Source organism: Brienomyrus brachyistius, unplaced genomic scaffold (assembly GCF_023856365.1).
Source record: "Brienomyrus brachyistius isolate T26 unplaced genomic scaffold, BBRACH_0.4 scaffold44, whole genome shotgun sequence".
In the NCBI taxonomy this organism is placed as follows: domain Eukaryota; kingdom Metazoa; phylum Chordata; class Actinopteri; order Osteoglossiformes; family Mormyridae; genus Brienomyrus; species Brienomyrus brachyistius.
Window position 1 is genome coordinate 2,778,047 of NW_026042319.1, and position 19,381 is coordinate 2,797,427.

Below are 19,381 nucleotides of genomic sequence, written 5' to 3' on the forward strand. Positions count from 1 at the left end.
TTATTTTTGATGTTATTTTTATGGAAGCAGAGGTATCTATATATTCGTGAAATGTTTTTGTTTTCCGAATGATATGCGGTTGATATATTCAATAAAATGAATAGTTCTGCTTGAACGCTTGGTTGAATAAATACATGAAATGTAGATCCTATTTCACATGAACAGACGGACAGAAATACATAATCATTAATTCATTAATCTCCTTTCCCTCAGTAGGCGTTGTTTTTCAGATTTGGTAAAAATGTCATATTTGCACGAGGTCAAACATAAAAGTCATTTATGAGAGGGTCTGCTTATCATAATAAATTTGCTATATTCTCTTGGTATGTGTTGGATAGTCTACAAAACACTGAAGCACTATTCAACCACCACTGATTGCTCGCTTGCGTTTAATAAGCTTGCGTTGGACTTAAAGTTATCACTTATACAGGGGATACGGATCAAACTTATTATTATTGCTATTATAGCTCGCCAAAAATATGAAATTGATCGTATAAAAACAGCATATGGAAAACCCAATAAATTACATCTAACATCAAAGAAAATCAAACCCACACAGTTGACACAAAGGTGACAGTCACATGCAAATAACACACAAATATATACACGCACAGGCCTAGAAATAGAGTTGTGGCAGAGTTTTGAAAGAAAACGTGCCTTTTGCAGCAGAGGAACAGCACGTTGTCGGGGGCAGGGCGCCCCCTTCCCTGTCTACAGTGAAGCATAAACGCAAATACACCGTGATCGAGCAGACCGACTGCATTAGGCGCCAGGAAGCGGCGAAAATACGACGAGGCACAGAGGTACGACCACCAAATGACATCTGGTGAAAATGTGCTGCGGTTAAATATGTCGGCGAAGGGGATGCGATGCGTTTTGTAAAATAAGCTAAGGAATTCGGTATCATCGTTAAATCACGGGTAGCATATCGGACCTGTCATTTTGTCCTGTTTTGCTACTAGAGGTGGCTAAATGCAGAATTGCTTCAGCATTTAATATTATGTAAATAGTAAAAGGGCATTAGGGTGCTGTTATACTGGTGGGGAGTATTGCGGATTGGGACGTTGTTGGGTTTTCTCATGACACGGTGACCCGGTTTAATAAACAGATGCCGACATTTCGCTGTGTGCAGCCATGAAGCGCTAGCAGCCTGCTGTCCCCCACGGTTTTAGGAGCCGGCATTTCACAGCCTCCGCCGAAAACGTTCCATAGTACATCTCCGGGCAAAGTGTTGTGTAACTTATTTCCTGCTTGTCACTGTATTAATCATGAATCTGTTATTGTGAAATAATGAACAGATAAACACTGCCCTCCCCCCAGAAACCGCCCCCCTTTCCAAATTCAGTTAGCCTGAGAGGAGAATGCGGAGTCGCAGTAACTCAGGAGTAAGGCTGGATGGATACGCCCGGCTTGTCCAGCAGACAATACTACATCATCAGGTAAACTTAAGCTTTACGGTGTATAACCACCCTGCCGTTCGCCGCTTTGCCTTTTCTTTGTACATTATAGTTTTTGGTGCCTCGGCTGCGGTGCATTGGAGGTTGTCAGTTGCACTATGGATAAAAATAAAAGCTCAAAGAAAGGACAGGCTAAAAATAGAAGGGTGAGAATGGAATCTGCTTTATCTACACCATACTTGTGTGTGTGTGTTGGACACATGGCGTGTTGATTTGCTTTTGGATGCCGTCCATTCATTACACGCATGCTACAGACCTTAGAAAGCCACAGCCACGATCATAACATGCCCCCCTCTGCTGATTAAATATAGTGACTGCCAGTGGATGTATAGCTAGATATTTTAAAACGGTATTAGCTCTCCGTAGTCATGTGTACACTTTTTGGTCACTTTTGCCCCCATTTCCAGGCTTATCTAATACCTATATCAAAAATCGCTCTTGAAGGGACTTCAGTTTATGTGTCTTTAGCTTCCTGGAATGGGATTGTAATGGGGCCTGTTTTGTGGTTACGGTACACAATGCTGTGACTGCACAGGAGAATTGTCACCACTAGGTGGAGCAGTACATTTGGGTGCTGCTTGTTCATCTCGCATAATTATGCCTATTACATCATAGAACAGTGGTCAGCCACCCGTCACTGAAGTAGGTGGAACAGCACTCTTTAGGAATCGGATCAATATATATTTTTGTATTTTGCGTATATACGTGTATTTGACAGATGATGAGCGCCGCCATAAAACTGGTTAATATAGTCTTGTACGAAAAATGTGTGCCTCCCCAAGTTATCTGTAAAATATCTTGTACTGTAAATAATGTCGGACACCCCTGTTACAGACTGTGGAGCATAATAAGAACCTGCGGATGACAATTAGATTCAAAATGTAGGTTTTTGGGTTCAGGATGGAAGGTTTTGTTGATTGATTGAGTTTATATAATTTGAACAGTTATATCAGTGGAATTTTACCAGGTAAGATGATGATTTAAGATGGTAATGTAATTAACATTAAGGCCCTCTGTGCCAGAACCCAGTGACGGGTCTGCTGCCGGCCAGCGAGCAGAAGAAGGACGCCTGGGTTCGGGATAATGTGTACAGCATTCTCTCCGTGTGGGGTCTGGGGATGGCCTACCGGAAGAATGCAGACCGTGATGAGGACAAGGCTAAGGCCTATGAGCTGGAGCAGGTGACTATCCTGCCGCCATGCTAACTGAGGGATGCACAGAGTGAGGTATGCTAACTGACACGTGACTACTTGGGTTCGCTAACTGAGGTATGCTAACTGACACGTGACTACTGGGGTTCACTAACTGAGGTATGCTAACTGACACGTGACTACTGGGGTTCGCTAACTGAGGTATGCTAACTGACACGTGACTACTGGGGTTCGCTAACTGAGGTATGCTAACTGACACGTGACTACTGGGGTTCGCTAACTGAGGTATGCTAACTGACACGTGACTACTGGGGTTCGCTAACTGAGGTATGCTAACTGACACGTGACTACTGGGGTTCGCTAACTGAGGTATGCTAACTGACACGTGACTACTGGGGTTCGCTAACTGAGGTATGCTAACTGACACGTGACTACTGGGGTTCGCTAACTGAGGTATGCTAACTGACACGTGACTACTGGGGTTCGCTAACTGAGGTATGCTAACTGACACGTGACTACTGGGGTTCGCTAACTGAGGTATGCTAACTGACACGTGACTACTGGGGTTCGCTAACTGAGGTATGCTAACTGACACGTGACTACTGGGGTTCGCTAACTGAGGTATGCTAACTGACACGTGACTACTGGGGTTCGCTAACTGAGGTATGCTAACTGACACGTGACTACTGGGGTTCGCTAACTGATGTATGCTAACTGACACGTGACTACTGGGGTTCGCTAACTGAGGTATGCTAACTGACACGTGACTACTGGGGTTCGCTAACTGAGGTATGCTAACTGACACGTGACTACTGGGGTTCGCTAACTGAGGTATGCTAACTGACACGTGACTGCTGGGGTTCGCTAACTGAGGTATGCTAACTGACACGTGACTACTGGGGTTCGATAACTGAGGTATGCTAACTGACACGTGACTATTGGGGTTCGCTAACTGAGGTATGCTAACTGACACGTGACTACTGGGGTTCGCTAACTGAGGTATGCTAACTGACACGTGACTATTGGGGTTCGCTAACTGAGGTATGCTAACTGACACGTGACTACTGGGGTTCGCTAACTGAGGTATGCTAACTGACACGTGACTACTGGGGTTCGCTAACTGAGGTATGCTAACTGACACGTGACTACTGGGGTTTGCTAACTGAGGTATGCTAACTCACATGCTGTAGTGCTAACAGAAAAACTGGCTGAACACATGCATGGTCAAGCGAGGCCATCTGTCCATTCTGCAGCTGATCATCGTACCTTTTGATTCCACAGAGTGTTGTCAAGTTGATGCAGGGTTTGCTGCAGTGCATGATGCGACAGGTGAGCTCCAGCCTATTCGATGTCTGAACTGCTACTCTCGCTTAATAGCGACCATGATAAGCATCTTCTCCCGGCCTCTGCATCACACTGGCTGGGTGCTGCTGCAGGTAGAGAAGGTGGAGCGGTTCAAACGCACTCAGAGCACCAAGGATTGCCTGCATGCCAAGTACCACACCCCCACCTGCAGCACCGTGGTGGGGGACGACCAGTGGGGGCACCTGCAGGTGGACGCGACGTCACTCTACCTGCTTTTTCTGGCTGAAATGACCGCCTCAGGTGACTCACTCTCCTACAAGTCAGGGGTGTGACTTTTCACACCCAGCTCCTCTTTACTGGGGCCCAGAAACAGCCCTCTCTCCTCCCCATGACTACACTGTTTCTGTTTGCTTCAGGTCTGCGCATCGTATCAACCTTGGATGAAGTGGCCTTCATACAGAACCTCGTATTCTACATTGAGGCAGCTTACAAAGTTGCAGTGAGTTTACCTACTAACAGCTGCCAGCTAATAATCCAATATATCTGTCTTGTTATGATAAACAAATTATTACCTTTGTTTCTGTACCGGTTTTTTGGGCACGGCTCTAGATGCTAAGAAATCTAAACATAAAGGTTCCTTTTGTGCACAGGATTATGGGATGTGGGAGCGAGGGGACAAGACCAACCAGGGGATCCCAGAACTGAATGGAAGTTCTGTGGGAATGGCTAAGGTATGAGTGTGTGAATCGGGGATGCTGAGATGAACGCGCAGTGGACCCTGTGCTGATGATTGCTTGCAACGTGTCCACAGGCTGCGTTGGAGGCCATCGATGAGCTGGACCTCTTTGGGGCTCATGGGGGACCAAAATCTGTCATTCACGTTCTGCCTGATGAAGTGGAGCATTGTCAGGTGGGAGCTGCCTCACTACACGCTGCATATAACATTATATAACATTATATCCTTTGCTTTGTGAGCTCCTGCAGGTGAACAAGTAGGGCACTGTCCTAGCCAGTGGTCATCGGTTCACATCCCAGGGAGTGAATTGTCATTCTTCCTTCTACTGCCTTGAATATGTATCAGGTAAACGTCTTTTTTCCCTAAATGTCCCATATATATTTATTTCAGTCCATTCTGTGCTCAATGCTTCCAAGAGCTTCCACATCCAGGGAGATTGACTCCGGTCTCCTATCGGTCATCTCTTTCCCGGCGTTCGCTGTCGAGGACCCCGACCTGGTCAGCATCACCAAAAGCGAGATCATCAACAAGCTCCAGGTGAGTGGGCGGGGATACAGAGTTGGGAGGGGGTGGGAGTGCTTGTTCCACTCTGTCATCTGACACGCTCCCTGAGACTGTGCTTGGTGACCCCATCAGGGACGATATGGCTGCTGCCGGTTCCTCAGAGATGGATACAGAACCCCGAAAGAGGTACCCCCGTGCCAGTCCGTCTGTCTCTGCTAGCACCCGTGTGGGTCAGAGCATAAAGCCACCAATGACGTCTTCTCAACGCACTAGGACCCGTCACGCCTCCATTACGACCCGGCGGAACTGAAGCTCTTCGAAAACATCGAGTGCGAGTGGCCCATCTTCTGGAGCTATCTCCTGCTGGACGGCATTTTCAACGGGGACCAAGAGCAGGTGGATCTACTGTTTCAGACCCGGCATCCCTTACAAATACGTTGACATCTGATCAGCATACTTTATCATAAACAATTTACGATAATCTTCTAAATAAATAGGTGCAAATGTGAATGTAAAACCCTTATCTGTAAATATCAAATTCAAAATTTGCCATCAGTTTGGTAACAAAGTGTAATGCGCAGGTTTGTTCACTCGGTAGAGCCAACACGCTGCTCCTGTGCTTCCAGGTGCAGGAATATCGAGAGGCTTTAGACGGAATTCTGATCCGAGGAAAAGACGGAATTCGGCTGATGCCGGAGCTCTACGCCGTTCCAGCTGACAAGGTAGAAACGACTTCTTGCGTTTGCTCGTCTGATGAAGCTAACGGCTCGGGTCTCTATTTATGAATGAATGATTTTGTGGTATTTGAGCCTGTAGGTGGAGGAGGAGTATCAGAACCCGCATACAGTGGACCGGGTGCCCATGGGAGAGCTACCCCACATGTGGGGCCAGTCCCTCTACATTCTGGGCAGCTTACTGGCAGAGGTAGGTCCCATGTTAAAGGACCCCAGGCCACACTGTATGCTCTAGCAGTCTGAAGGGCGAAGGATGGATGCTAATGGACTTTCGACACTAGTAGGTAGCAGATTTACACAGTTTAGACAGGGAAGTGCTTCTTAATGGTTAGATATGGGAAGCATAAATGGTTAGAGATTTCATGCTAGAGTAAAGGGTTAACAGCAAGGGATGAAGGGCCGGTAACAGCAGAGCTAGAGACGCAGAATGTTTATTTAAATGTCCTTGATTGGTTCTGTCCTTAACGTGCTTTTATTGTTTGATGTAAAAAAGGAATAATGACTGATAGACAGTGGGTCAGTGCCTCATTCTGATTGCTTTGCTGCTCTCCATGTCTTGTGACTCTTTTTGTAGGGATTCCTGGCGCCAGGGGAGATCGACCCCCTGAATAGGAGGTTTGCCACTCGGTACAAACCGGACGTGGTTGTGCAAGGTGTGTGGAAGGGTTTGAGTTCATCTTGAGTGTTCCCCCTGAGAGTGCCCCCCCCCACCGCAGGGAATTATGGGAGATGCTACAATAGTGAATGCCCAGATAGTATGCAATCACAGAGGGAGGATGTGAGGGTTTGAAACCAGTTGTTGATATGATTATAGCATCAAACACAGACTGGTTTAACTGTCTACCATGTAGCTACTTCTTAGGTTCTTATTGCAGTAGGGGATGCACATTGGCTTATTAGAGTAAATGATGCCGGTAGTAAGTCTCTCTCAGGCCTCATTTGTCCAATAATTCCTGCCTGTGGGCTTGTTCGGTACCCAGTGTGCGTGCTGGCAGAGTCCCTGCACATCCAGGAGTTGCTCCGGGACAGCGGCATGGACGTGCAGATGATTTCAGAGGTGCTGCCCATCCACGTCATCCCGGCCCGAATACTCAGCCACATATACGTCAAGCTGGGTAGGGCGCAGTCTTCTCAGTTGGACATTTTATTGTATTCATTCATTTACTGGCCCCTGTGGCCCCAATATAGCAGGCAGCCAGTGGGTTAAACAGCAGGGCTGAGTAGAGTTTGCCGGGTTCCTACTGAGGGTCGGAAGTACAGATACTAAACAGTGCGGCCTGTGAATCACTTGATTACACAGGACTCCAGACTGCAACCATTTAGTCACATTTTGTGACCATTTTCAGTCACACCAGCGTGACTTGCCATTTATTAATTTTTTTAACCATCATTGTATGTCACGTGAAGCCCCAGGAGGGAGTGAGGATTGTGTGTGGGGTATTGAAAACAAATTAGAATTTTTTAAGAACCACGTGCACATTTTTTATTAATTATGTAAGGGTTAATTTGAAAATACTCCGTTAATCTGGAAATAGCCTGCTGCTAATCCCAAAGACCAGTCCTTACATTCAAATGTGTAATAACTGTACTACCAGTAGAAAAAGTTAGTCTGGAGCCCTGCTATGGTGTGAAGGATTGTGAGCGTGCTCAGTATGAGGGATTGTGAGCATGCTCAGTATGAGGGATTGTGAGCATGCTCAGTACACACCTGCCTTTGCCTCCCACATCTCTTCATCTGTTTCCTTCACCAGGCCACTGTCAGAAGCTGAACCTGAGCGGCCGGCCGTACCGCCACATCGGAGTCCTGGGAACCTCGAAATTCTATGAGATCAGAAACCGCACCTACACTTTCACACCACAGGTGGCCTCCCTTGTCCAGCTTACCGTAGCATCCCCATAAACGCCGAAATGCTCTCCTACCTGTATGGGATGGACTCTTAATCAGCTAAAGCCAGTGGCGATCTTTACAGTTCATCGACCAGCACCACTTCTACCTGGCCCTGGATAACCAGATGATTGTGGACATGCTGCGGACAGAACTGGCCTACCTCTCTTCCTGCTGGAGGATGACTGGGCGGCCCACGCTCACCTTCCCCATCACCCAGAGCATGCTGGGTAAGCACCCATTGCCCACTAGGAGACATGCTTCTTTGTTCTAAATCCCGCCTCTGTGCCCCAGTCAAACCAGGCTGGCTGTCTGACCCCCCCACCCCCATACTCTGTTCCAGTGGATGACGGTGAAGCCATTGACCCCTGCATACTGGCTACTCTGCAGAAGCTGCAGGATGGGTACTTCGGAGGGGCCAGGTGACTTACCTTCCTTCATGCATGTGTCTGTTTGGGAGGTACTGGTTGTGTCCATATGGACCGTGGAGGGTTAGTGCAGTTGGCACCTCTCTACCTGGGTGCGCAGCTCTGAGACTCCCCGCTCAACATCCATCCTGTGTAGCTGTGGCCAGATTCCAGTCCTCCGTCTTCTGGAAGTTTTCCTTATCCGGTCTCAGGCATATGGGAGGTAAAAGTACTTATTCAGCTGCTCACCCATTTGAAAATGCTGACGCCTGATTTCGTCACAGCTGCTCCGAGGCAAACATGAAGTGTCAGGGTCTTTTCCTGCCCCCCTAGGTGATGCACCTGTAAAATGAAGAATCCAGTTGGAAATTAATGTGGGTCTCTGCCTGGATGATGCTGCAGGGAATGCAGTGAATCAGGGAGATACTGGATATTGCAACTGCACTGGAGTTCGTTACCTCAGAGCTGCTGTCTGCAGTGCGCTTTCAGTTATAGCTGCTGTGTGTGGGAAGTCAAGGCTGCGGTATGCAGTGTTCAGTGATTTTCCTGACGTATTCTGTCAAAATGACACTATTAAACAGCATTAAGTCAGAGTGACAGTACGCGGTGAGTCAAATCTGCAGCACTAAACATTGAAGTCAGAGTGACAGTAAGCGGTGAGTCAGATCTGCAGTATTAAACATACATCGAGTCAGAGTGACAGTAAGCCGTGGGACAAAACTGCAGTGTTAAACATGCACTGAGTCAGAGTGACAGTAAGCTTTCAGTGATCTCATTCTCATGTCGCTGTCGCCCGCAGGGTGCAGACGGCCCAGCTCTCCAGCTTCCTCACCACCTCCTTCCACACACAGCTCAGCTTCCTGGATGCAGATCAGGATTTGCAGGACGAAGAGGAAGAGGAGGATGACGAAGAGGAGTTTGATGGTGGTTACGAATGCAGCTCTACCCCAGGTGCTTCCACTGATTAGACATGGGGATGGGTGTGCTGGTAGACAAGGCCCGGACACTTTAACAAGCACTTGCTGTGACAGCCGTCTTAGACACAGAGCTCAGTCTGTAGAGAAGGTCTGGTGTCACTACATGCAAACACGTAATGGCTGAGATGCGGTGTGTCCTGCAGAAACACACAGCTACCATAGAGGACCGGTGGGGACTGGGGTCGGTGTGATGTTCAGCCAGCACTTTCATGTGCGTTTCCACTTTCCTCTGTCTGCCTCGGTTGATTTACCGGGAGTCTGACCATCCTACCGGAGCCTCGAACTGATCTGGAAAACAGATACAGTGAAAGGTTCAGTGGAATGGATCCTCCAGACCCTGAAAGCACCATCTTCAGAATAGCGAACTTCTACACTAAACCGAATAACGAAGTAGTGCTGCCCGAGGGATTAGTGAGTCCGAAACCTAAGAATTCATCAGATGAAGGATGAAAAGTACCCTGATGCACAACACATCCTACCAGGTGCGAAAGTGTGCAAATGTTGGACCCTGTTCTATCCCAGAATTTCAGTTATATGAAGGAGGCGTGACTTTCGATGGGTCGGTTAACTTTTACGAGATGAAGACAAGAAATAATAGAGAAGAATCATTGTAAGTTTGGCGTCTGTGAGGCTGAAAAAGATTCACCCAACATTTATGGGTTTATAGCAGAATTCCAGCACTATGTATGATCTGTATTGGAAATTAAATGCAATTATGGTTGTAAACTACCTGGACCGTGTGGTATATTATCATGATTTATTGTATTCATTGTTATTTCTGTTTTATTATTTATTGTTTCCTTCTTTGATTTCTATGGTTATTAGGTGCTTAGTTAATCATACTTCATGTTCTATATTGAAGCCATATTTGGCTTTACACTACATAGTGCATTGTGGGTAAAATTTGTGGTGTATTGATTTCAAACCTGCTACATTTATTTGCTACACCTACAAGCTCATTTGCTTGATTGACAGCACTGGCTGCAGGTCATTGCAGCACTTTCAGTTTTAATAATGCATATATTTATCAATCTGTTTTGCAGTAATGGCAGTTCAGTAACAGCCTCCTATTTTGGAACCATGTGTGTCAGGTGACCCAAAGGACATGTTTGACCAGTACATCACCCAGCTGCTGCAAAGAACGGCTCCTCGGTGCTATCTCCCTCCCATCCAGAGGGGGCAGCAACACATCTTTAGTGCAGAGCACACCACCCGTGACATCCTGTCTCTCGTGGCCGAGGCACAAGGTGTCAAGATGCCCCGTAAGTATGGACATATCCTTTCATGGGTAGTGGAAAATCTGAAATCCAGATTGCTTCAGGCTCTGTTGACGACCCATTCTTTAAAAAGGACCATAGGTCGCTAAGGCCTCCTTCTACAGCACCAGAAAAGAGTCAATAATCCTTTCAGTGGGAAGGCACCACACGACACTCCTGCTTTTAAATATTCTCACTGAAGTCAAGTCTGTAAATACGTAATTGAATTGTCATTAAGAAAGGTATGTATTTATTACGGTTTACCTAACATTGGATTTGTTTAAGTGCTTTTGTTTAAGTGTTGTTTAAATCCACACAGGTTTACTTTTTAGATCGTAAGGGACTTGCTTCCCCTGTAATCAGTCCCTGGTACTTCTTTGCAGAGGCATCCATGTGCCTACCAGTCACTCCTACGGTGAACAAGATTCGCAAGTCTCTGAACCTCCTGGAGGTGCCTCACCCACACCATCACCATCACACTCCACATGCAGTCAAGGTCAGTACCTGTCCCAAAATGTCAGCCCTCCGGGTCCTTTGATAGGGTAGTAGGCTGTATAAGGACCCGGACTCAACATGAAAGGGACTGCTGCAGTACCTTTGAAGAATCTATATAAATGGATAATGAACGTGTAAAATGTGGGTCGAGCATGCAAAAGTGTGATTTTAGCCCAAGTAAAGTGCTTAACTGAAGTAAATATTTCCTCGAGTCAAATAGTACTGTCTCTCAGAGTTACCTGTTTACGGAGAAGGAGATTGTGTTGGGCCGTCATGCTCCGGTAAGTAGCCATCAAATGAACATATGTTTCTGCTCCTTAGACCCATAGCGTTGACCTGCACCTGCCCCATGACACCCATGGGAACACAGATTTTGCATCCCTGGTGGCACAGTTGAAAGAGTGTCCCACTCACCAGGACCAGGCCGACATCCTTTATATCCTCTATGTTATGAAGTGAGAGAACCACTCAGTCTGGGAAGGGGGATTTTGCCTGGTCTCCTCGGTTGTGCCGTCACCGTAACAGTCGGAAGGATAGATGGCTCTAGACTTCATGCTGTTTCTGCATGCAGACTCTGCCTCTAGACTGTATGCTGTTTATGCACAGAGACTCTGCCTCTAGACTGTATGCTGTTTATGCACAGGGACTCTGCCTCTAGACTGTATGATATTCATACACAGAGACCTGCCTCTAGACTGTATGATATTCATACACAGAGAATCTACCTCTAGACTATATGATGTGTGACACAGAGACCTGCCTCTAGACTGTATGATATTCATACACAGAGAATCTACCTCTAGACTGTATGATGTGTGACAGAGATTCTGCCTCTAGACTGTATGATATTCATACACAGAGAATCTACCTCTAGACTGTATGATGTGTGACACAGAGACCTGCCTCTAGACTGTATGATATTCATACAGAGAGAATCTACCTCTAGACTGTATGATGTGTGACACAGAGACCACACCCCAAGACTGTACGGTCAGTCTTTAAATGTTATGTTGTGTTTTTCAATGGAATAAAAGTGTTTTCACGTGCAATTTAAACCTCTAACAACATGGGTGCTGTGAGAGAAGGCCAATTGTGTTCAGGTTACCAATAAAATCAATTCAAATTAGCTTAGATGAGGAAATAGCTTAAGTGAGTGTCAAAGCACTCGGGTAGAATGCAGACCTGTAGAGACACAGGTCTGTCGGGGACAGGGTTGAGGACCGTTCATGTGAAAGATGCTTATCTATGAGTGATAAGATTAGCATTAAATAAGCATTTATAATCTGAGATCAACACATTGGGATCCGTCACATTGACGCTTTCATACATTGGGTAATGTTATATCTCAGGGTGATGGCCCTTTTTGATAGGCTGACGAGTGATGACTCATCTGTGTCGCCTCCCCACAGGGGAGCTGATTGGCTGGTGGACCTAGGGCCGGCGTCTGTCACGGTCCGCTGCCTCCTTGAGGAGCTCTACAGCAAGGCGGGCACGTACAAGGAGTGGGGGCTGATCCGCTATATCTCCGGCATGCTGCACAAGAGGGTGGAGGTGCTGGCGGAGGTAAACGGGTGTGTCTAAATCCTGCAGCTTAACTTGCAGCACGGTGAGGTCCTGTTCTTGAGGTCTGACTTCTGGGGGGTGGTGTGTCTGTCCTCCCTAGGCCTGCACGGACCTAATTTCCCACCACAAGCAGCTGACAGTCGGTCTGCCACCTGAACCCAGGGAGAAAGTCATCACCGTGTAAGAAACCCTCCCCCCGCCAGCACACATTCGAACTCTCCTGTGGGCTGACGTGTGATGTTATCTCCTTCACTGTTTATAGCCCACTGCCCCCAGATCAGCTCACCTCCCTGATTTATGAGGCCAGTGGGCAGGACATCAGCGTTGCGGTCCTCACTCAGGTCAGTGGCTGCTCACTTGACTGCGGACAGCAAGCCAATGGGGACATGGCACTATTACAGTAACTTAGAGTGATAAAATAGATGTCCTACCAGGGATAAATACATGACCCCCCCCCCCCCCCCCCCAATTTAGGAGATCATGGTTTACCTGGCCATGTTCATGAGATCACAGCCAGCACTATTCGGGGATATGCTGCGCCTAAGAATCGGCCTCATCATGCAGGTGATGGCCACTGAACTGGCCCGCAGCCTCAACTGTTCTGGTAAGGGCTCCCGGTGACATCACTTCCTGTTTATCTGCATGGACAGCATTCGCTTACCGACACCCACAGACATCAGTGCTACCGTAGACGTGACTTACGGCAGTGACATCACGTCCCTCTCTCGCACACTGCCGTTAGCGACGTCGTCGCCGCCAAGCGCCGCGGCTCTGACCTTTCCAGGTTGTCACCTCACTTCCAGGTGAGGAGGCCTCAGAGAGCTTGATGAACCTGAGCCCGTCGGACATGAAGAACCTGCTGCACCACATCCTCAGCGGCAAGGAGTTCGGGGTGGAGAGGAGCAGTGAGTTTTCACTTACGGCCCGGGCTGCACGCCCGCTAAAAAGCGGCCCATTGGGTCTGTAAACCCATCTGCCCTCCGTAAAAATCCCCCGTATCCCGGAAAGCCAGTCTAGAGTAAAGGTCAAGTTAGTTCAATCGAGTGGTCACAGGTACGATGAAACGAAACCCTACCTTTACAATTGCTTAAATGATGCTTTTTTGTGGAGGTGGCAGTGGTGCGGTAACTAGTGCTGTTGCCTCACCTCTGAGACCCGGGTTCGAGTCTCCACTCTGGCTCCATGTGTGTGGCGTTTACATGCTCCCCCTGTGTCATTGTGGGGTTCCCTCTGGGGACTCCGGTTATCGTTGCACAGTCCAAAAAACATACTAAGGTATTTTGGAGTTGTGGAATTTTCTGAAGGTATTTCCAGATTGATGCTCTGGATATAGAAGATGTATGGATGCTTTTGTTTTAGGAACATATACTGTTTTACCCATTAATTTAGCAGAATATTATATTGGGGCATTGCAGGTTAAGTACCTGTCTATGGGGTCCAGCAAACCCCCTGAGATCCACTCTGTGACTTTGTAACCGAGCAGTTTTTCTCCACGGTGGTTAGCGATTTTAAAGCATTCTTCACTTCCACCCCCATGAGACAGCAGTGAGGGATGTTTGTCCACCAGGTGCTAACACTGCCCCCTTCCCCGCACTCCCGAGTACGCCACACCGAGGTGGGAGCCATCAGCCCCGGCATCTCCATCCGCGAGCTGGGCCACACCGGGGCTACCAAGACCGAGCGCACTGGCATCAGCAAGCTGAAGACCGAGATGAGACAGGTAGGTCTGCGGCAGAATAGAGCAAGTAAACAAACCAGTCAGACCACCATGGATAAAAATCCACACGTTCCTTTCGGTGCAGGAATATATTAACGTGGTCCCCGTACAAAGTAGGGGAATCACCTCACCTTAAGTAACTTTTAACCATCTGCTTGGCTGAGAACTCAATGATTTAATCACAAGAGTAGCTTGTTGTCCTGCTTGGATGAGGACTCATGTGACACCTTTTCCTGGTGTTGATTGGCTAGCCTGTGTGTCCCAGCTCTCTCTAACCATCCTGCTTCACTTTGATTCCAGCTGGATGATTCCCGGCCAGTGAGCGTGGGTTGAGTTTCTTCATGTGTATTTTTTCCTGCCGGCATGTTGCCCTGCACCCTAGTCCACCATGCAAGCTGTCTCGCGATCTGTACGGACACCATGAGCAAGACTAATCTGCAGCTGCAGCTTGTCTATCTTTGCAAGATGTCCACAGTCTCTAACCCGGCACACTGAGCAATAGCTGCTTGTTATGTGGACGTATTACATCTATCTTCTCGGCAGTGTCACGCTCTTCTGTTTGAGAGGATGGATCGTTTGCTCTGGCCTGTTTAGCGTGCTCTCTCTCATTGGCTACTTTCCCGTCTTCCGTGATTCTGTGTGAGCCGGTCTTTCGCTCGGGCCGACACAGACTGTGTAGGATTTTGCTTTGCCTGCACCGCTGATATCAGTGTGGCCCTTCATGAGACACTGCACTTTTCCCATTTGCTTTTTATGTATTCCTCAAAGTCTACGATGAGGAAATGAAATTCAGATCGGCCCGAGTGGGAGACTGACCTGGAGGGGGGGGGGGGGTGTGTGTGTGTTATTGTCAGTATTCGTCTGTCCTGCCCAGACGCGTCACTCTCTCCATCTCGTCTTTTTTTTTGTAGATCTTTAGCAGTGGCTATTCCATCAGCAGCACCGTTACCTCACCTCGCTCCACGGTAATCCACACCCCCCCCCTCCCCCGCTGGCATGGTGTAGCCAGAGCGCCTGGCCAGTGGTACGAGTGAACAGCATGTGAAGGAGGACAGCGGGGCTGAGGACGTTAGAGTCTAAGGCCCCTTTGGCAGGAGATACAGGAAGCCTTGCAGAAACGGTGATGTCTTCCCCGTCCAGCAGTTTCCCAATCCGGTCCCACAGACGGTCCACGTCTTTGCTCCTTCCCATCTCTCTGCCAGACAGTCCACACTCCTTTCCATGAGCTGAGAGGGAGCAAAAACGTGGACCATTCTGTGAATCCCCAAGGACCGAACTGGGAGACACTGCATTCCAGAATAGGTGAAACGCTACTGTACCATGGCCAGCGTGTTAAATATATGGTCCGTTGTTTCATAAGCAGCTCAGACTGCTTTGGGCCGTCTCCTTGTCTACAGGACTTCTGGAATGAGTTAGCAGAAAATAAAAACAAGGTATAAAAATATCTTTAGATATTAAAATAAGCTTTTTGCTACATATACAAAATGCGATACCAGGCTATATTATTAACTAAATATATTATTTTAATTAAATGTTTCAAGCTTAACTAAAAGCTTGCACCCTTAGTAGTTAGCTACTGATAACAGCCTTACAAATGGTTTTTGTGCATTACTTTCTGATGTTGCACTATTTCCTTTGCGATTTATAAATACTTGCCATTTATTGAATAATACTGCTGTGTGTTCCTCACTTCAGACAGCAAATTATGTTTTTAAATGGGATCACTTTAATTTGTGTCTTGTTTTCATACTGACATGGGACCGTGGATCCCCATCAGACCTGGTGCCCTGTACCCGCCCTGGCGTGTTTGCGTTTAATGTCCTGCATCTACCTCTGTATTCTTTCATTATTGACAGCTTTGCCCTTTATGCTGCTGTGTCTAATTTCAGTCGTCGCTGTCGTATCAGCAGGCATGACCTGGTGCTTTTCTGCTGGGCTAGCATGTATGTCCGTTAGCATGTCTGCAAAGTAGCATGGATGAGAATTAGTGTACGCTAGTTAGCATGTGCGTATCTGGCTTGTACACCAGTACCACTTGGTCGCAGCTAGGATCTGACTGGGGTTTCCTCTGCCATCGTGACTGTAAGCCTTTTAACTTCTCAGCAGTGTTAATATCTTGGGTTCTTGCTCCATAACTGTGAATGTTACAGCTAGAGAATGAGATTCAGAATGAGGCTGTATTGTGGTTTTTGTAGTTCTGTCCCAGAGTAACTATAATGCACGAGGAATTTAAAAATGTGCTGTAGCGATAAAATGTTTGAGGTCACGTGCATACTAACATGTGTACAATCCTCAGCGTTGTAGCAGCCCTACCTCCACGCCGAGTGGCGCTCAGTCCCCCACGGGCCCCGGGGCCCCGTCCTTGCTGCTGGAGGAGCGTCAGGGTCAGTGGTTACGCCGGCGGAGACTGGATGGAGCCATAAACCGCGTTCCCATGGGCTTCTACCAGAAGGTGTGGAAGATCCTGCAGAAGTGCCACGGCCTGTCCATTGACGGCTACGTGTTGCCGTCCAGCACAACCCGCGAGGTCAGGGTGCCAGTCCGCGTGTGCTTCCAGGGGGCGGGGCTTGGTGTGGGTGGACCCCAAGGCCTTCGTTCAGATCGACTCCCTGTTCACAGATGACCGAGGGCGAGATCAAGTTCGCCGTCCACGTGGAGTCCGTGCTGAACCGCACACCCCAGCCCGAGTACCGGCAGCTGTTGGTGGAGACTATCATGGTTATCGCACTCGTGGCCGATGTGGAGGTTCAGAGCATCGGCGCCATCATCCATGTCGACCGCATCGTCCATGCGGCCAACGAGCTCTTCCGCCAAGACCAGGTATCTTGCGTGTCGCCTTGCGCACTGCACTCCGCAGTTAACCACCTCTAGAAGAATCATGTGACCACCATGACCAATCAGAATAGCACAGATGTTCCTTCACTGGTTTTCTTCGGAATGGCGTGTCTTATTTGAATTCTCTATACATGGGCTCACTTCCTGTCGGTGTCCCGCACGGCATGTTTAAACCCTACCCTGCATCGTTAACCGGAAGGTTCCATATGATGCTGCGGATTCCACTGGCTGAGCAGTTATGTAGCAGGGTGTCCCCAATGATCAGGTGACACTGCTGTCTAGATCACAGTCTCTTTATAAGAAACGTGGCACGCAAACAGTAGTACTCCACACATGTCCATGTCTTTTAGCCAACTAAATTTCCATCCATGAATTACAGGGTAAGGCAACCTCAAAGTGTTGCGGTGTCTGGTTACCATCTTCACGTCTTTTTAATACAGAAATCCCTTGGAGCCAATGAGTACTTCCTGGAGCAGGACCCTTCCACGGGCATCTGTAACCTGTTCTATGACAGCGCCCCCAGTGGCCGCTGCGGCACCATGACATATCTCACCAAAGCTGCGGTCACCTACATGCAGGACTTTCTGCCCAACACCAGCTGCCTGATGCAGTGATGTGGCAGTATTGTTCACACAAGGACAGGTCTGAATGTTCCAGGATCGTCCACATTCAGGCAGGTCTGTCCGTATCGGGATTTTCTGTATAGGGGTGATTTTGTCTGTGGCATGATATAGATCTGCCTGTACTAGGGGAGACTGGAGTTTGAAAGCGGCGTAACTCAAATCACTAATGAACAAGGCATTGTTTTCCTAAACACCACATTCACTTTTCAGTTATGCTATTTAAAATAGAATTTTAAAATATATTTAATCTTTCCCTTTAAAGACTAATGCTTACTTTAATTATATATTATTTTGTTTTAACAGTTTTAAATCATGCTGTGAATATCGTAATATGTACATGTATGTCGAATTTGCTGTAATGCTGTTGTGTGTCCACTGCGCATCCAAACTGACAGGGGGAGCTCTGCTTCGCTGCTTCTTTTTTTACCTCAGGTGGAGCTGTTATGTACATACACTGGGTACAGTGTTTCTTGTGGGCCACACTTGCATACAGGGATTTTTTTTCTTCAAATTTGAACAGCACTGCTTTCTGCCAAAACGCAGTCATGGTTCTGGTATGGTTGGGTTTAAAGAGCACTGCGTGATCTGCCAGTGACCGATGGCCGAATCGGAATAGCCTCCAGGTCACACTCCTGGCTCCGGAGTCGCCGGGTTCAGGCTGATGCCTCTATGCTATGTGACTCCACTAAACAGGAATTTGTGCTTCCTATTTATCAATGAAGGATATGTTGGTGCTTTTAAAAGGTCAGAGTATATGGCATAAAGGTCCAAGAATATCAAGGACCACATTAAGGATTAATTTGGGGAGGAAATGCGGTTGAACTATATATTTATTCTATTATTTAAACAGATATTTAAGTTGTATGAGCATACCTACGTTGCACATTTTAATAGTATTGATTTGCAAGCAATCTGAGTTGGATACTAACCCTTAAAACACCATCAGCTAATGCAGACAACTGCGAAGCAGTGATGTCATAGAAAATAGATTTTATAAGGCAGCCAGTGTTACAGGAATCTGTAAAACTCAAGTTTACCTCTTGCTTACTGCATTTTTACCAATGCAACACTGTTCTTGGGATGGACCACTTATCTTCCAATGGGAACTATTTGTCGATATTGAAAATTATCACCCTGTGGAATATATTTACAACCAGCCTAACACACCATTGTCCAATTGTTTCAAATGCGAGTATAAAATTAGTATTAGCCTTGTGTTCTGGGCATTGACTGACTTGTTTGTCTGCTGTCCTGCTAATAAAAGAGTTTTATTTCTGTCTCTGTGCTGAAAACTTGTATCTGACAGCAGTTATAGTTTAATCAGCCTAAGGTCTGGAATGGAAATCACAGGATTGGGTTTTTCTCTTATACTAGTTGATCTCATCAGTAATGATTGGTTAGCAACCGATTAAACTGGTTTGTACAGTTTAAGTTGCTGTTTTTATGGTTTAGTTTTGTTGAGGGAGAGATATTGCATATATTAGGGGCGGGCAGCCGTGATTCTGGAGTGTCTGTATCTGGGTTTTCCATCCTACCTGCTCTCTGATGAACCACAGCTGATCTCAGGCAGATACTGTAGTAACTCATCAGGTAGGGTAGAAAGCCTGCTGGGATCAGGGTTGCCGACCGCTGGCATAGTTTGCTCTACTTAATAAAATGACAGTCATTGCTGTGCTCTGCTGTCGCCCCTGAGGCCACATTGCGGAAAGAGGGAGAAGTTTCTACCTTGCAGTTCA

The 19,381-nt window shown here is 47.3% G+C and overlaps 1 protein-coding gene across 1 annotated transcript; it reads left to right on the forward strand.

The window, feature by feature from the left end:
- The first annotated feature begins 666 nt into the window (after nucleotides 1-666).
- On the forward strand, nucleotides 667-18,922 carry phka2 (phosphorylase kinase, alpha 2 (liver)). Its single transcript, XM_048999081.1, has 33 exons — nucleotides 667-803; nucleotides 1,321-1,439; nucleotides 2,480-2,638; nucleotides 3,890-3,937; nucleotides 4,045-4,213; nucleotides 4,330-4,412; nucleotides 4,564-4,644; nucleotides 4,725-4,823; nucleotides 5,040-5,186; nucleotides 5,286-5,339; nucleotides 5,427-5,549; nucleotides 5,780-5,875; nucleotides 5,970-6,077; nucleotides 6,462-6,540; nucleotides 6,868-7,002; nucleotides 7,639-7,748; nucleotides 7,858-8,002; nucleotides 8,116-8,194; nucleotides 8,979-9,130; nucleotides 10,248-10,418; nucleotides 10,796-10,908; nucleotides 11,229-11,362; nucleotides 12,317-12,470; nucleotides 12,571-12,650; nucleotides 12,733-12,811; nucleotides 12,945-13,074; nucleotides 13,274-13,375; nucleotides 14,072-14,190; nucleotides 14,488-14,511; nucleotides 15,099-15,152; nucleotides 16,484-16,714; nucleotides 16,807-17,007; nucleotides 17,463-18,922. Exons 2-33 carry the CDS (start codon nucleotides 1,362-1,364, stop codon nucleotides 17,634-17,636), a joined length of 3,711 nt encoding a protein of 1,236 aa, XP_048855038.1. The 5' UTR covers nucleotides 667-803; nucleotides 1,321-1,361; the 3' UTR covers nucleotides 17,637-18,922.
- Nucleotides 18,923-19,381: the final 459 nt, after the last annotated feature.

Excerpts from the sequence above, each read along its gene's own strand:
- phka2 (XM_048999081.1), top strand. The coding sequence starts at position 1,362 with ATGCGGAGTCGCAGTAACTCAGGAGTAAGGCTGGATGGATACGCCCGG. Across the intron at positions 5,187-5,285 it reads AGATCATCAACAAGCTCCAG|GGACGATATGGCTGCTGCCG; the intron begins GTGAGTGGGCGG and ends TGACCCCATCAG. Across the intron at positions 12,651-12,732 it reads AGGGAGAAAGTCATCACCGT|CCCACTGCCCCCAGATCAGC; the intron begins GTAAGAAACCCT and ends CACTGTTTATAG.